General features: G+C 32.4%; 2 protein-coding genes across 8 annotated transcripts in view; both read right to left on the bottom strand.

The window, feature by feature from the left end:
- Positions 1-15,454, bottom strand: part of LOC144962830 (glutathione S-transferase omega-1-like) — a 47,441-nt gene extending 31,987 nt beyond the window's left edge. Inside the window, exon 1 of the mRNA XM_078896143.1 lies at positions 15,366-15,454. The gene's annotated coding sequence lies outside the window, so the exon portion shown is untranslated. The remainder of the gene's footprint in view (positions 1-15,365) is intronic.
- On the bottom strand, positions 12-16,315 carry LOC144962827 (uncharacterized). Of its 7 annotated transcripts, none has more exons than XM_078896114.1 (13): positions 15,902-16,315; positions 14,364-14,441; positions 13,762-13,803; positions 12,692-12,748; positions 11,597-11,653; positions 10,508-10,567; positions 10,183-10,257; positions 9,879-9,932; positions 9,554-9,628; positions 9,240-9,302; positions 8,258-8,437; positions 7,814-7,918; positions 12-6,973 (listed from the first exon to the last, which is right to left on the bottom strand). In XM_078896114.1, the coding sequence occupies exons 2-13, from the start codon at positions 14,412-14,414 to the stop codon at positions 5,720-5,722; spliced, it is 2,073 nt and encodes a 690-aa protein (XP_078752240.1). In that variant the 5' UTR covers positions 14,415-14,441; positions 15,902-16,315; the 3' UTR covers positions 12-5,719. The 7 variants fall into 7 exon arrangements, with proteins under 7 accessions (XP_078752240.1, XP_078752241.1, XP_078752242.1 ...); XM_078896115.1 differs by having other exon boundaries at positions 15,909-16,315; XM_078896116.1 differs by lacking the exon at positions 15,902-16,315 and adding an exon at positions 15,045-15,357.
- Between the last annotated feature and the right edge of the window lie 570 nt (positions 16,316-16,885).

Here is a 16,885-nt window from a genome sequence, read left to right as displayed (position 1 = left end):
AAACAAACAGATTGGAATTAAATTTAAATAAAATTTATTCAACATGATATGACATATCCTATTTTATACTATGTATATTTTAAATTTATATATGTCAATTTTGAGTGTGGGCTGAAAGTATTTGCAGTTTTCGTAATAACTCACTTAGTTTTAGAAATAACATATTAAATAATAAATCAAAAAACAGCTTCACCCTTTGACACATCCCGTCGGTAAAATAACGTCGTTCTTTTTCTCTACAACTAGATGGACAAACAGCCTCCGCATTCATAGTGTTTCCTTTTAGATATTCCTTCAAGAACTGAAGGTGCGAGGTTGGAACAGTAGGGTCAATGTGGCAGAGTGGAGAAATCCATATTCCTCAGTGCGGTTTGAGTCTGTTGACTCATGTTTTGTCGAGGTTATTGTGTTGCATTATTGCATTTTCCTGGGGTCGCACTATTTTCAGTCAGGCTCTCAGGTTTCCCATCGAGACAACATAATATTGATCAGAATTCAATGTTTTGCCCTGTTCCAATAATTCAATTTGAAATATACTTTCTAAGTCACAGACATTCTTGAGTGACAATTTTCAATCCAATGCCACAAGTTTGAAGTTTTTTCTTAACTAGGCGACTTCTTGTTTCGATATTCCATTGACTGGCATTTGTTCTCTGGGTCATAATGATGGACGCTAGACGTATCTAGTGAATATTGGCAGGATAAAGGCATCACATTGGGGCTTTCCTCCTTCCACGAACCTTACACATTGCCAAACGGTGCTATAATCTATAAAAGTGTAATCATATACACGCTTCATTCTTTTATAGATTTCAATGGGTGATCACTCTTCAGCATTCAGACATTCAATAACAGTACAGCATGCTGCTTGAATCGAATATATTTTGGTGCAGCTATTTCATTTTTTTTCTTGTTCTGACCCAGGCTGTGTAATTGGACAAAAGTTATTGCATCTTGTTGAGACGGTATGGACCTTATAAATTTTGACACATCAAAGCCAATTAAAGAGTAGTTATACTAAATAGTAAGTTTCTAAGTCAAGTATCTTTGAAATTATAAAGAAAGTTGCAAAATTTTCAACCCCACCCTCGTAATTGCTAACAGTAACAGTTTGATAGGGCAAAGTGGATTGAATAAGTTAAACTGTCATCTGCATTTTTTGCGGCCGCAAATATCAGGGCAATCCGCAAATTTTGGCAAATTTCCCAAAATTGGCAAATCGTGGCAAATTTTGGGAAAATTGGCAAATCGCGTGGCAAATTTTGGGAAAAAAAAAAAAAGAAGCAAAAACAAAATAACGAGAAAAAAAAGTGCGAAACTTGAGAAATGTTGCAGCTTTGCCTGGGAGCAAACCAAGGGAGCTCCTCTCTAAGGATAATGATCCTTTAAAATCTTTGTAACAACGCTAATCACAGTCATTTCATTTCTCAAGTCCTTAAATGTCATATATTGTCTTTTATATAATTTTTTTCTGTATCGCGTGTTAATTTTTACTGAAACGCTTAGTTTTCCTCCGCAAATTTTGGTCTTTTTGGCAAATTTCGGGGGTTTTTTGGCAAATTTTAGGTCCCAATTTGGCAAAAAATGCAGATGACAGGTTAAAGATTATATGTAGATGAGAGAATGATTATATCAATGAATTATGAGTTGAAAAAATGTGACAAAATCATTGCAAACCCCAGAGACTTCATATATATCATCATACAAACTGTCTTCATTATAAGTTCTGTGGTAACCCTGAGTATGGGGACCAGTTCACTTAGGTTTTATAATTTCATCCTAGTGACAGACTTTAATGATTTGTCTAAATGTATTGATAGAAGCGGCTACTGTGGCATCAACGGAAAATCAGTTCCACGCTCTAATTTGGAGAGGGAAAGAGCTGTGGTGTACATTTGTCAGTGCTGGTGGCATACTAATTCTGGAATTCATGCCCTTATCTTTTTTTAGTGGTATAATATTGGCATTACTAGGCCACCGTTTATATTTTTATCCATCATGTGGAATAAAGTTGTATTTTAAAAAATGTTCTTATTGCTTCTTCTCTTTCAGACAGGTTATATCCAATAGGTCCTTACATCGAGTCATGGAACAAAAAATACAAATTAAATTAACCAAGCCACAGAAATAAATCATACATCAAATGAAATAAAAAATTTTTTCCTAGACTTTCTACATAAATGCGATCAAGTAGAATACAATTACACCTTAGATTAATAATGTATGGCTTTCGAGTTATATTCATGATCGACTTTTACTCATCGAAAGGTGACATAGATCAATGTATCAAACATAAAGCTTGTTTTATTTATTTTCCCAAAATCTAGGATAAATAGAATTGAATTCATTTATAACACACATCTTGAACACCTTTTGAGACTTCTAAAAGCAATTGACAACAGGAAAATAAAGTTGACTAATAATATGTTGCATAACCAATCGTAAAGCTAACATAAGGATATTTCCTCCATTTGTTAATATAAATGCACAAAAGAGGAATAAGTCTACGCCTTAAAATATCAAAAATTGAAAACACAACATATGATTTTGGGTAAATCATAACTTATGGCTCTCGGGCTATGATCCATTTTTTAAGAAATCAAAGTGATTAAACATAGTTGGATTCCTTCCAAACACAACAATATGGACAATTCATCTGACAAACACCAGCAATTGACAAAAATTGTTTGGGGAAAAGTCTTTCGATGGGAAATAAATGTGAGAAATGCTAACTGTAATTCTCATTTTATAAATGAACAAATCAAAATCAATGGAAGGCGATTTCATCACGTTTACAGATAAGGGATCATTCGATTAAATTTTTATGTTGCATCTTTTTTGCAACTTTTAACTCTCCCTCACCACTCACACACACATTTTAAAAAATACACTTTTCTTAAAATTTGCTTCCTACCCTAACTCCATTCCATATTAGATATTGAGATGATAAAGTCCAGTTTGGTGCCCTCTTCTTTTTTTTCGGTCTTTACCATTTTTAAAGCCTATTATTATCCGTTTCTGTCAGATCTAACTGCTTTCAATGACTCTAAAATTCCAGTAACTGTTTTACGTCTATAGAGAGCCTCCCCACTGGAGAATGCAGGTCAACTATTTGCAAACAGTCTGCTGCACTATATAATTTATTTGTATATTTATTTGGTAATAATTTTTAAATTTATTACACCAGCCCCGCACGGAGTTTTAAGCCTTTGCTCCTTTTCTTTCACCTGTAATGACTGTATGGTTTGTGATTGGGTGGGATAGCGAGGTATTCAATTATGTTGTGTCTTAATGAATTGATTTCGTCATCAAGCTTTTCCCCAAACATGACTTATGTGTGGAGGGGTTTTTTTTGTTAGGGGGGGGGGGGGTTAATGTTTTATTTTGTTATTTTCTTTAGAATGATGGGGTAGTGTACCGGGTAGATCAACGCTGCTAGATGAGTAGAGGTTGAAATTAGATAAGTATGAGTATGAATGGTGTGTAGTGACTGAAGGCGACGAAAACTCAGTTTCGACAACTAATTTTTGGGGTTGGACATAAACTTAATTGCATCTATTTTCTTTGCCATCTTCTCCTTCTATATGTTCACTCCGTCTATTCTTCACCAGATATGCTACTGTCCTCTGGAGATCCTCTGAGTTCCCTTGGAGCTTACTCTTCAGGCTGGTTGGGACAGTTGGTGTTCATTATTGTTTACCCTAAGGCAGAGGGCAATTCAGTAGGATGTGTTCATCAGTCATACTGCTGGTTCCACAAGGGCACTGACTTGTAGTTCCCACCTTGTATTTGACTTGGAGGTGGTGTTTTAATCTATTATGATCGGTTAGCACCTAAAGATTAGGAATTGATCTAGTCTGGTCCACTAATATAATGGATAATTCTTTTTTTTTTAGATCGGAGGTTTCAGTCTCGTTTATTTTGATGAGCCAATGTTTTGTCCAGTTTTTGTCAGGGCCAGTTAAATGCTGTAGCAGGTTGTGATGGTATATTCTTTAGAGCACCAGATCACAAGGTCGTCTGCATACATCGCTCCATGTACATTGCTTAGAAGATCCTTTACGGTGTCCATACTGTGTCTTCTATCGCCTTATATCTGTTATCCAACATGCTTTCTGTCTTTGTCTTGGAATGAGATTACTTGGTTTTTTCCTGGCACTCGTCGGAGTCCTAGCTGGGAGGGAAACAGTCAAATGCATAGTTATTGTTTTGAGAGATAATATTTTTTTTCCTTGTAAATCATCTCTCTGTTATCTATTATTATATGTTATTTTTAATGTTTAATGTAAGCATCTGAGTGTATTCCTCTTTGTTGGATTGTGTGCTTGTGTCCGGATGAGACTTATAGGTGGTCTCAAACTGAGTACTTTGATAGTGTGCTCTTGGAATCTACATCTGATCCCTATTTGTTCCCAGTTCCCCTTTGTCTTACTTTCTTTAAGGGTGCTTTAATTGTAATTCTAGAACTTTTTACTATCCCATTTTCTTCCTTTTTACTGGCGCTGATATGACCTAAATGTGTTGCAAGCGCCGTAAAACCCTTAAAACAAACAAAACAAACTTTACGGTGTCATTGACAAAGATTAAAAATAGTGTTATCGGCTCGGATGATTTATGCTGATTAAGGCTGTTTAGGCATTTCATGAGCAATGCCATGTGTAAATTTTCTGTCACATTGTCCTTAGTATCCAGATAAGAATTGGTATGTCTCCTTTCTTCTTTGTCATCTTTTCCTTCAACTCATTAAATACTTAATCAATATCTATTGTCCTAGTCTTGAACATGTCCAGTCAAATTTCTTCACATATTTTTCAACACTGTTTCCATTTTTGGAGGATGAATAGTTCCAATTGAGTCACGCAATGAGACAGGGTGGACTCCCATTTGAATCAACCTTTTAATGTAAATCACACAAAGTCAACAAACTCGTATGTTAAATTTGTGTGAATATTATTTATATGGAGTTCAATGGAAGTAGTCAAGTTGTTGGATGAAATGTGACTCCACTACTTCTCAAACTTACATCTTGGAAAACATGACAACTCCAATAAAATAAAAGCAGTCATTTTCTGTAACTAATCTTGATTCACGGTATACATTCAATTCACAACAAAATTTACTGTGTAAAATAGATAAATTTTAAAATTAAACAAACACCCACATACACTCTTTACAAAAATAAAAGACACACATACAAATAACAAGAAAATTCACTTTGTATAAATATATTTAAGAATTTTTAAAAAACCACACACATAAATAAAATAAAAACATACACACACACACAAATAACAACAAACATCAAGCAAGCAATATTACCAATAAAGTATTGATAAGGTATGGTTATTACAACAGTACTTGAAAAGATTTAAAAAGTTTGATTATTATACTTGGAATGCTTATTTATAGAATAACATTAATGAGACAACAAGGCAACAAATTTTGAAACTAATTAATTAGGCTCGAGCATCATAAAATGATAATAATATCTTTTTAAAAACTATGTTATTGTGTTGAGGCATTTAGATAATGAATGTACATATGTTTAGGCATATATTTATTTATGTTTCTGAGGCATTTTAGGTCTAGATTTATAATAATTAGTGATTTAAGAAAGCAAAATTGTAAAACCTCAATTGTTGAATAAAACATTAATAAATTGAAAATATGTATGCAACCAAAATGATTCGAAATTACATTTGCGTAAAGGTCAGCAGATTTAAAACATGGACTTTTGTTTGAGGGTGAAAAAATTACAAATAACTTCAGGAAAAATAGCTTTATAAAAAAATTCTTTAGAAACTTCACAACATGTATACATAAAGTTATAATCAAAATTTATACGTTCTCTAACTATTCCCCTTTTTGTATAAACAACAAAATAACCAAAACTACAATTTGAAACATACATTTGTGTTTGTAACTGATAAAAATATGGAGTATTTCTTTTTAACGAAATAATTTCATTTTCTAATGTTAAATATGCTAACTTTTTTGTGATAATTCCCTCTCTAATTGATATATCTCTACACGAATAAGGACAATTTACTTCTAAAACAGCAACTCCACAACAATCACATCTAACTATTCCATCTGGCGTTCCTGCTATAAAAGGATAATCTATTGAAACAAACAATCCACACCTCTCATACCTAACATTAAAATGTTCTTTTTTCATTTCATAAATAAAATATTTAATAGCATTCATTTCATTTTGTCTACCCCACTGAATTGCACTACTGTATATAGGTGATGGAGAAATTATACTATTTAAAAGGGAAATAGAGGGGGAATCGCTATCAGCTTTACAAATAATATACATTTTAGAAGCAGTTACCCTTCCTATTCTATACTTATGCCAAAGAGGACTGATATTTTGAGACCTAGTTTCTAATTCTAACATGTTCTTCTGTTCAACGGAGCAAGACAAATCTAGTGAATAACAATATTTTAATATATCCGAAATTGAATTTTCGCGAAATGCTAAAGTGTTACTAAAAGATGTAATGGATACTGGCAAGTTAATGGTACTAAATTGTTTACAATAGTCGGGCCAAATGGAAAATATTGCTGGTTTCCTATCACTGTTGGATAATTCAGAAAAAAAATGTTTACGCTCTTCTATAGTGCTTACTTTTGGTGATTTTCTAACTACATTGCCTGCTTCCTTGTCTCCGTTGAACAAAATCTTCCGTTGCTTTACTGCTGGGGTAAAATCAATTTCTTTTAATTTCCTAGCTTCTACTTTTTCTGCTGCCTTTACTATGTTCCAGTACGCTGGTATGTCGGTACACGTTTTTTTAGACGCAAGACGATTAATCATTTCAACATAAAACAACACTGACGCAACATGGACGCAACACTCCGACATACCAGCCATACACTGACAATGTGCCGTCAACACAATTCCTTTGTCGTTCACAACAATCCAAGGTCTTTCTGGAGCCATACGCAGTCTTTGCGAATGTTTGACCTGAATTTTTAAAAAATAATAATAACAGTAATATATTAATAATTCAACATTGAACTCTTGTATAATGTCACAGCTATAATCATGTTAATAATATATAATGAATATAATTATGAGGAAGATAGTGTTTGTAATGTTTGAATGGGTATTAAATGATAATTTAATAATGCAAAGATGGATGGATGAAGATTAAAGTTTATTGATAAGCATGATACAGAGTTGGTTGCTGCTTGCCGGCAGGATACAAAGATAACCAAAAACAAAGAAGTGAAAGTAGAAGACTGGAAGTATTGAAAGTGAAAGTAAATTATAAAACAGGGGATGTAATTCATTAAATTAATTACTTGGAAACATTACAGTGTTGATGAAGATAATGTTAATGATAATAAAAATAATAATAATAATAATGAAAATAATAATAATAATAATAATAATAATAATAATATGATTATTAATATGATATTGGTGATGATTATTATTACTATTGTTATTATATTATTATTATTATTATTATTATTATATTATTATTATTATTATTTTATTATGGTGGTGATGATTATTATCATTACTATAATAATAATAATTATTATTATATTATTATTATTATTATTATTAATATTATTATTATTATTATTATTATTATTATTATTATTATTATATTATTATTATTATTATTATTATTATTATTAGTATAATAATTATTATTAGCAATAATTTTGTGTATTAGCATTATTAATAACAACACAAACTTTTCCCTCAACCTACCAGAAGACTGAACCAATGAAATAATACATATTTTGAAATACAGGATATGTAATAAAAAAATATTTGACAGATACAAACCTTTCCTAATAAAATAATGTTAGACGAACTGTCTTGTTTATGTGTCAACACTTCCTCAACCCAACCATTGTATGCTTGGTTGTAAGCTTTCAGATTTTTTGTTGCCTGTTATGTAAAAAAGAGCATTTGATAAAACAAAATATGTTTCAAATGAAGAACAATTTTAACAACAATCATTAATAATTAGTGTATTGTATGTTATAACTGATAAAGGGCTACTGATATTCCCATTAGTTTACCATAATCATATCTCACAAATCTGACGGTTAATCGGTTCAAATTCATTTTTACCTGGATCTCGATTATTATTCCTTAATAAATTGATATGTATTATGCTTATACTAAATCATGCATTCCTTCAAGAACATTTATGAAGATATAAAATTATATACTTCTTTGATGGTAAATATTGTCAGGGTCATGAATTCAAACTAAAAGGAATACCTTGAATTGATCTAATGTGTAGAAGCTCGTGGATAATACTAAGTAATTAAAGACATCCACGTAAGTAATCGGAGGATAGTTAGATCCGTCTCTAGAATATTTTTGGGGGTTTATTTTATATGGGTCGACGTTGTGAATGGACTCCAGTTTCTTGACGTATCGGGTTGAGTCTGTTGTGACCTGGAATTAATAAAAAGTTTCCGTTATTCAACTAAATGAAACAAACAAAAACCATTATCAAGTAAATCAATCACAAAACCAATTGGCCACGGTAAGGGACTGTGGGTAAAGATCATTCTCCAGGGACTAAAAAGATAGGGACCTACAAATAATTGGTGCACTGTCAATAATGATAATTTTAACAATAGAGATAATAATAATAATAATAATAATAATAATAATAATAATAATAATAATAATAATAATAATGATGATGATGATGATGATAAGAAGAATAAGAATCTCTCCCTCCTCCTCCTCCTCCTCCAACTACTACTACATACTATACTACTACTACTACTACTAATACTACTACTCTACTACTACTATACTACTACTACTACTACTACTACTACTAACTACTCTAACTACTACTACTCCCTACTACTACTACTACTACATACTACTACTACTACTTACTACTACTACTACTACTATACTATACTACTACTTACTACTATATATACTATTACTACTAGTAGTAGTACTGCTACTACTATTACTACTACTACTACTACTACTACTACTACTACTACTACTACTACTACTACTACTACTACTACTACTACTATTACTACTACTACTACTACTACTACTACTACTACTATTACTACTACTACTACTACTACTACTACTACTACTACTACTACTACTACTACTATTACTACTACTACTACTACTACTACTTCTTCTTTTCAATATCAGTTACGATAATTAAAAAATATATATATTCATTATTAAGCTGTGTTTCATAGACAATTACCATCTGTGCACAAGCCCTTCGGTTGGTCGATCTCCCCTCATCCTCAGCTGGCCTATGCACCACCTTTAAAATGTGAAAGAAACCATTACAATTAATCTACAAATAATCAATAAACATTATGTGTTAGCTTCCTACGGCGCTTTATAAATAATTTGTTGATATCAGATACAAATACAATTTGTCCAGGATGAGGAAATCAATCAAAGTGCATTTAATTCAACACACATGAAATGTATAAGTCTGAAATGTTTACGTCAACAATTAACTAAATATTCATTCTTAATCTTAAGCAGCGTGTGATAGACGATAATTACCATGGGTGTTGTATATGTTGTGGGTTTATCGCTTGAAGTTGAAGTGCCCACACTCTCAGCTGAGTCAGATGCCACCTTTAAAATATGAATGAAACCATGAGAATTATTCTACAAACAGTCCATAAAGATAACATGCTAGCTTCCTATGGAACTTTATAAAAGATTTTTTGTTATCAGATACAAAAACAATTTGTTAAGGATGAGTAAACCGATCAAAATCAAAGTGAATTTAATTCATACATACCTGAAATGTATTAGTCTGAACTTTTTATGTTCATTAACGAGTAACTAAATATTCATTCTTAAGCAGCGTTCGATAAATTACCGTGGGTGTATTTGTCGTCGGTGTGTCGTTTGACTCAAAAGGATTGGGGACCACCTTTAAAATATAAAAGAAACCATGGCAAATCAATCTACAAACAGTCCATAAAGATAATGTGCTAGCTTCCTATGGCGCTTTATAAATGATTTGTTGTTATCAGATAAATACAAGTTGTCCAGGATGAGGAAATCAATCAAAGTGCATTTAATTCAACACACATGAAATGTATAAGTCTGAAATTTTTACGTCAACAATTAACTAAATATTCATTCTTAATCTTAAGCAGCGTGTGATAGACGATAATTACCATGGGTGTTGTATATGTTGTGGGTTTATCGCTTGAAGTTGAAGTGCCCACACTCTCAGCTGAGTCAGGTGCCACCTTTAAAATACGAATGAAACTATGAGAATTATTCTACAAACAGTCCATAAAGATAACATGCTAGCTTCCTATGGAACTTTATAAAAGATTTGTTGTTATCAGATACAAAAACAATTTGTTAAGGATGAGTAAACCGATCAAAATCAAAGTGAATTTAATTCATACATACCTGAAATGTATTAGTCTGAACTTTTTATGTTCATTAACTAGTAACTAAATATTCATTCTTAAGCAGCGTTCGATAAATTACCGTATTATTTACTGTATTTGTTGTCGGTGTGTCGTTTGACTCAAAAGGATTGGGGACCACCTTTAAAATATAAAAGAAACCATGGCAAATCAATCTACAAACAGTCCATAAAGATAATGTGCTAGCTTCCTATGGCGCTTTATAAATGATTTGTTGTTATCAGATAAATACAATTTGTTAAAGATGAGGAAACCAATCAAATTACATTTAATTCATACATACGTGAAATGTATACGTCTGAAATTTTTAATGCAAAGTAAAATCTATTAGGTTTCAAACATCTACCATCAATGATATGTGTCCATTTCCAATGTTTTGTCTCTGCCATATACCGTGTAGGTAAAAAAAGAAATTACATAAATAGCTTTGCTCTACATTATCAAATCGAGAGGGCAGTTCATTCCAGTACTTAAATAAAAAATGTAAAACGTGAAAGTTTGTACAATTTTCATATTAATTCGTAATTAAATTCAAATTGAATGTTTTATATTATATTTGTTTTACAAATATCATATTTCACGGATCAGGGTAGATAGGAGGTAATAAAGAATGAAATCAAACAATGAAGCCTTTTCTCAAACAACACAGATAACACTTGATAGTTTTCAAAAACAAACAAACAATATGAGTTACATCCATATTATTTATAAAGTTATAATAAGCTTTAAGTAACTTAAAAAAAGATTTATGACATCTTAACATATGGTGTATTTCAATGTATGTTTAACGAAGTATGGGTAAATACGTTTTATATCTTTTCCTTTTTTTGGGGGGTGTGGATAAGATTTTATCTTCATTTCAGATTTCTACATTCAGCTTGGTGATTTAATGTCTACCTAGTATATCAATATTTCTTTGATGCAATATAGTGATTTAGTAAATAAACAAGATTATTAAGCTTGATAGGATATAAAATTGAAACTCTTAATACAAATATGTAGAGTAATGCCTTTGTAAAAAGCCACACCTTTACGGTAAAAATAACATTCAATGACATTTGGGTGCTGAATTGGTAAAGATTACTACTTCATCTTAAGTTTAGTATAAATGCAATTTCTTCCGAGATATATGTGCTTTAAGTATTATTACCTTCAAAAGTTGTCCATGGTGTCGTCCTATCATGACTGATGGAGGGTTAGGAATAAGCTAATAATGAGAAAAATATGTCAAGTGCTGATCTATATGAATCTCACATATTTTAAAAATAATTTAATGTCAGGTACAGAACAATTCTATTGCATGAAACAAAGTTTGCGAGAAGAAATATGGTGATTTTGAACATATTCCCCACAATCTTCTCATGATCTCTTCAGCCTAAAATTTCATGTTAAGTGTTCTTTAGGTCAACTGACCTTTGGATACCATGTGTCTATGAATTTGATCACAATGATATCGGTAATTGATCTCTTCTCTATAAAACATTACTTTGAATCGGTCAATGAAAGCAGCCAATTTCGTTTAATAATTGACACTGTTCCAAAGTGTTACAGTTTTGGTGATTAACAAATTTTCCATTACGCTAGTTTTGAATCTGTAAGTAAAGATATTGAACCGGTCTACTTTCAAAATTGTTATTGTATAAAAGAAAAAATAATCAGAGTTTTCCATAACCAACCTCATGATAGACCAATGTATAAAATTGAATGAGATGTCCCATATTGTCCAATATTTAAGACTGGGGAACTCAATAATTTATATTATCGCACGAAAAGCCATCAATTGCTGAAAACCTTTTTTTCACGCCTTTTAGGAAATATATACTTCTATTGTCTTCTTACATTAGATTCAAAATTTAAAGTTAGGTCGGGTCAGAGATTTATAAAATGCATTTGTCTTCAAATTAGACATGTTAATACATACTGTTATGTGATTATCAAAACTAATTGTTTTTCATTCAAAAGTATTGCAATGTTTTTTTCATAATTATTAGTTCACTAGGGTATTATTCATGAAAGATAAATATTATGATTATAAGAGGGATCCTCCACAAATGTAACATGTATATTTCATTTCAAACATAATAAAACAAAAATCTTGATCTGTGGCGATTAAAAAGAATATTCAAATTTATTTCCTATGGCATTTTTTATGATGCTTTGATTTTGATTGTTGTCTTTCATTTGCTTTAGGATTTTTTTATCAATCAAAATCATTCTACCATCAACATTGTTCTATTCGATCTACCTTTAAAAACTTCCCTTGCGGCTCACCCACAAAAGATTGTCTTCTGTCCTCAACAACCTGTCAATTAAAAAAGTTACAAATGTACAGACCGTTGTATGTTGAATAACTCAATTTTATTTTCCCCTGATTGTGATTCTACAAATGACAATACCAACACGGGCTTAACATTAAACAATGGACAGATGTTTTATATTGTCTTGTTTAAATGATTTTAAATATGTAGGAATTTTTATTTATGTAAATTTCCCAATTATAAATTTTCATAATATAGGTATTGTTTTTGTTGTCGAGTATAATCATTTGTATAAATGTACTTTAACATTAAAATCTTTTCGTGTATTTGTTAGATTCTAGGTGGTTCTGTTCCTTTCTAATAAGTGTCCATATAATCATCCCACCCTTTTTTGATGAGAGTGCAATTTTTTCACAACCTCTATCGAAATTAATAATGAACTTGCTTAAGTATAGTATGACAATACTGATGATGATGATGGTGATGATGATGATGATAATGATGACGATAATAATAATAATGATAATAATAATGCTAGTTGTTGTTGTAATAGTACTAGCAGTAGTAGTAGTAGTAGTAGTAGTAGTAGTAGTAGTAGTAGTAGTAGTAGTAGTAGTAGTAGTAGTAGTAGTAGTAGTAGTAGTAGTAGTAGTAGTAGTAGTAGTAGTTGAAGTAGTAGTAGTAGTAGTAGTAGTAGTAGTAGTAGTAGTAGTAGTAGTAGTAGTAGTTGTTGTTGTTGTTGTTGTTGTAGTTGTAGTAGTAGTGGTGTTGGTGGTGGTGGTAGTATTGGTAATATTAGTAGTAGTAGTAGTTTTCGTCATCGTTGTCGTCGTCGTCGTAGTAGTAGTAGTAGTAGTAGTAGTAGTAGTAGTAGTAGTAGTAGTAGTAGTAGTAGTAGTAATAGTAGTAAGAGGAGGAGGTGGTGGAGGAGAAGGAGGAGGAGTAGCAGTAATGTATTATTAGCAGTAGTTGTTAAACTATCGTCATTTACCATCGCCAGTGCCGAAACACAGCAACTGCAGTTAAGTAATCGTATTATACTTTTTCGATAGCTCACCGTTACATAGCTTTTATTCAGCCTTATAGATAAAATTGAGACCTGTGTGATATATACATTTAAACATCAATAATTTATAAATGGTTGAATATATATTCATAATTTTTTTTACCTGGGTTTTGAGTCACGTTGAATTGGATACATTTTTGCATTAACAATATTCAACGATTAGCTATCTGTTCTCTCTCTCTCTCTCTCTCTCTCTCTCTCTCTCTCTCTCTCTCTCTCTCTCTCTCTCTCCCCCCCCCCCCTCCTTTTTTTCTGGTAATATCTGCTTTTGGTTTGTCTTCTTCAATAATAATAAATGACATTGGTTTATGCAACCCATGATTTAATATGAGTAGGTTTTTCTATTGAAATAATGTGCATCGCTTTAGCGTGTACTTTAATCTCACAAATGCTTGACATTATTCTATGGAATTTCTTTAAGTCATCTCAATCAATCTCTGCCAAGACAAGCAACTGCTAATGCTGCAAATTCACCGATTGTCCTGCTTAATTTTTATGACGATGATGGTCATGGTGATGACTATGACTATGAGATGCGAATAACCTATTGCATTGATAAATATAATTTTTTTTTAAACGTCACATATACCTACCTTAGACTTAGATGCCATTTGCGTTTTGACTGACTCTTGGATTTTAAACATCGTGATCGGTCCTTGGTTTTGATATTCCTTGATAATATTAATGAAACGAGATTTGATTAGATAGATAATTGATAATGGGAACAGAGAGAAAGAGGAATAAAGGGAAGGAGAGAGAGAGAGAGAGAGAGAGAGAGAGAGAGAGAGAGAGAGAGAGGAGAGAGAGAGAGAGAGAGAGAGAGAGAGAGAGAGAGAGAGAGATTAGAATCAAAGAGACGGCGAAGATGAAGATATCTATAAAATTATTGAACGAATAAATTTGTAAAGATTTTTTCCTCACATGAGTATGAGACAAAATTTAATTCGTAAGTCAGTCTATAGATTTTTCTTTCCTTTGCTATGATTTGCATTATTCCCTGATACCGATTCTAAACTAATTTCTTCTTATACAAATTATAATTTCAAATATTTATTTCTTTCTAATAAAGAGTATAGACCGTCTCGATCTAGTCTTTTCTCTTTAAAAATTTGAAAGGTCGTCTTTTCATTATCAACGCAGTAATTTAGCATGACGGGGGAGAAGGTATTTGAATTTGTTCTATTTCACGGATATTTCAGGGGATCCCTCTTTACAAAATGCTTTAAATCCTTTTCTTACTCATAAGAAGTAAACGGTGCGTTATCTTCATTTACCTTCTCGTATGATCAATCAATGAACTTAATTTAAAATTATTCTTATAATTTCGAAGATGCCACTCTCAGCCTCAGTTATGTGTCGTCTGCTAGCAAAAGACATATAACACTAACGCGCCTGCGTCATGACCCTCTATTCTTAAGGTCAACTGCAGCATAGTTCGGTAAAATCTGGGTCACGTTTGACGTCAAATGTTATTGTTTACATATGGGGCACCTTCCTTTACTCTTCTATAGGCTTAGTATCAAAGTTAATGTTTTTAATTTTTTGCATGTCAATTATAGTTGAATAAAACTATATACATGCTCAATTTTTAATACATTTTGTCCAATTTCGAAAAGTAGAAAAATCTCTAGGATTGAGTGAGTTAAAAACTTCCGCTCCCCCGTTCCCCTAAATTGGACAGATGTCCGTCAACGGATGAAACACGTCAAAATCAACAGTGAAAAATCAATCGGAAAAAAAAGGAAGAGAATTGTAAATTATAAAATGAATGCATGGACATGAAAACGCCAATTAATTGAATAATTTAAAACAAAAATAACTTCCATAAATGGAATATATTGTAAGATATAAAGATGTAAAGTTTTGATGTGGATTGACGAAGTTATCTCTCAAACGCAGCAGACGACAGGAAGTGAATCAGTATAAGAAAATGGCAGCTTCTGTAAACAATCGATCGAGGCCAATTACTGTTTTTTGGGGAGCTCTAACTTTTGAGTGCAAACATATTTTGCTCTGAAATTTTTAGAGAAGCTACTTTAATATGTAGAGAGCTGAGCCGGTGTTACCAATACTTAGCTTCTATAACCAGGACAAATCATTCGTTTGGACAGAAAAATAAATAAAAACTTACCGCTTACCGTCAAAAGCAGTTTAGATTTGAAGCTACATTTGTTTTCTATCAAAAAACATTCGGTACTAGACAATCCTTGATGAATTTCAAAAGTTGTGTTTGAAATTATATCCTAAATATTTTCATCATTCATTCCTCGCGAAATCGTGTTTTTTTTTTCGTCTGTCCAATGGTTGGTGCCCCCTAGTGCCAATGGCCAAGTGCCCTGCCGCCTGCCGCCTGCCGCCTGCCGCGCAAAACAAAGGTTTTTTAAAAAGTTTATTGAGAAAAAGATACGGAAAAAAGTGTCCCTAGATAGGTATGCAATTTGGTGCATTAGTGCAGTAAAAATTGGTGCGCAAAATTAGTTCGTAGCGGATGCGAGACTGTGTGTGTGTGTGTGTGTGTGTGTGTGTGTGTGTGTGTGTGTGCGCGTGTGTATGTGTGTGTGTGTGTGTCTCTTTCTTTTTTTTTTTTTCGGGAGTGCCTACGTACACGGTAACGGGGCATCTAGCCTCAGGATCTACGTACACGTAAACTGGTTTACCGTTGCAACACAAGCAATAGATGGTCCTCGCTGTCGTGACCGCGCGCGCTCGTGTGTGTGTGTGTGTGTGTGTGTGTGTGTGTGTGTGTGTGTGTGTGTGTGTGTGTGTGTGTGTGTGTTATTTTTTAAAAAATCAAAACAATTTTAACCATTAATGGCGAGATTCCATCTTACACTCCCCAAACTCCAGATCTTAGTCTTAATGTTATCATTAAAAGACAAGCTTTGCGATGTATAGTTTAATTGAAGCCCGAGTCGAAATATACTCTTACTACTGCTCTCTTGGTGGAAACGATCTATTCTGCATAAGCAATCTGGAGAAAAAAATCAGTGTCACTGTAAAAGGTTAAAATTTCACGAAGTACGCACCGTGAACACCGCTGTAACAATCCTTTGATGTACGTCATCAGGCAACCCATTGTTTCTTTCATCTTTTCCCATTCCCCCTTACTATCCCC

This window comes from Berghia stephanieae, chromosome 1 (genome assembly GCF_034508935.2).
Source record: "Berghia stephanieae isolate SIO BIC M18660-M18661 chromosome 1, UCSD_Bste_1.3, whole genome shotgun sequence".
Classification (NCBI taxonomy): Eukaryota; Metazoa; Mollusca; class Gastropoda; order Nudibranchia; family Aeolidiidae; genus Berghia; species Berghia stephanieae.
This window is presented reverse-complemented; position numbering and strand designations above follow the sequence as displayed.

Bases quoted from the DNA above. Each gene is read 5' to 3' on its own strand.
- LOC144962827 (XM_078896114.1), bottom strand. From the start codon at position 14,414: ATGTTTAAAATCCAAGAGTCAGTCAAAACGCAAATGGCATCTAAGTCT. The intron at 11,654-12,691 runs GTAGATCGAATA...TCTCATTATTAG, and splicing joins CGCAAGGGAAGTTTTTAAAG to CTTATTCCTAACCCTCCATC. The intron at 8,438-9,239 runs GTAATTGTCTAT...TATTAATTCCAG, and splicing joins GAAGGGCTTGTGCACAGATG to GTCACAACAGACTCAACCCG.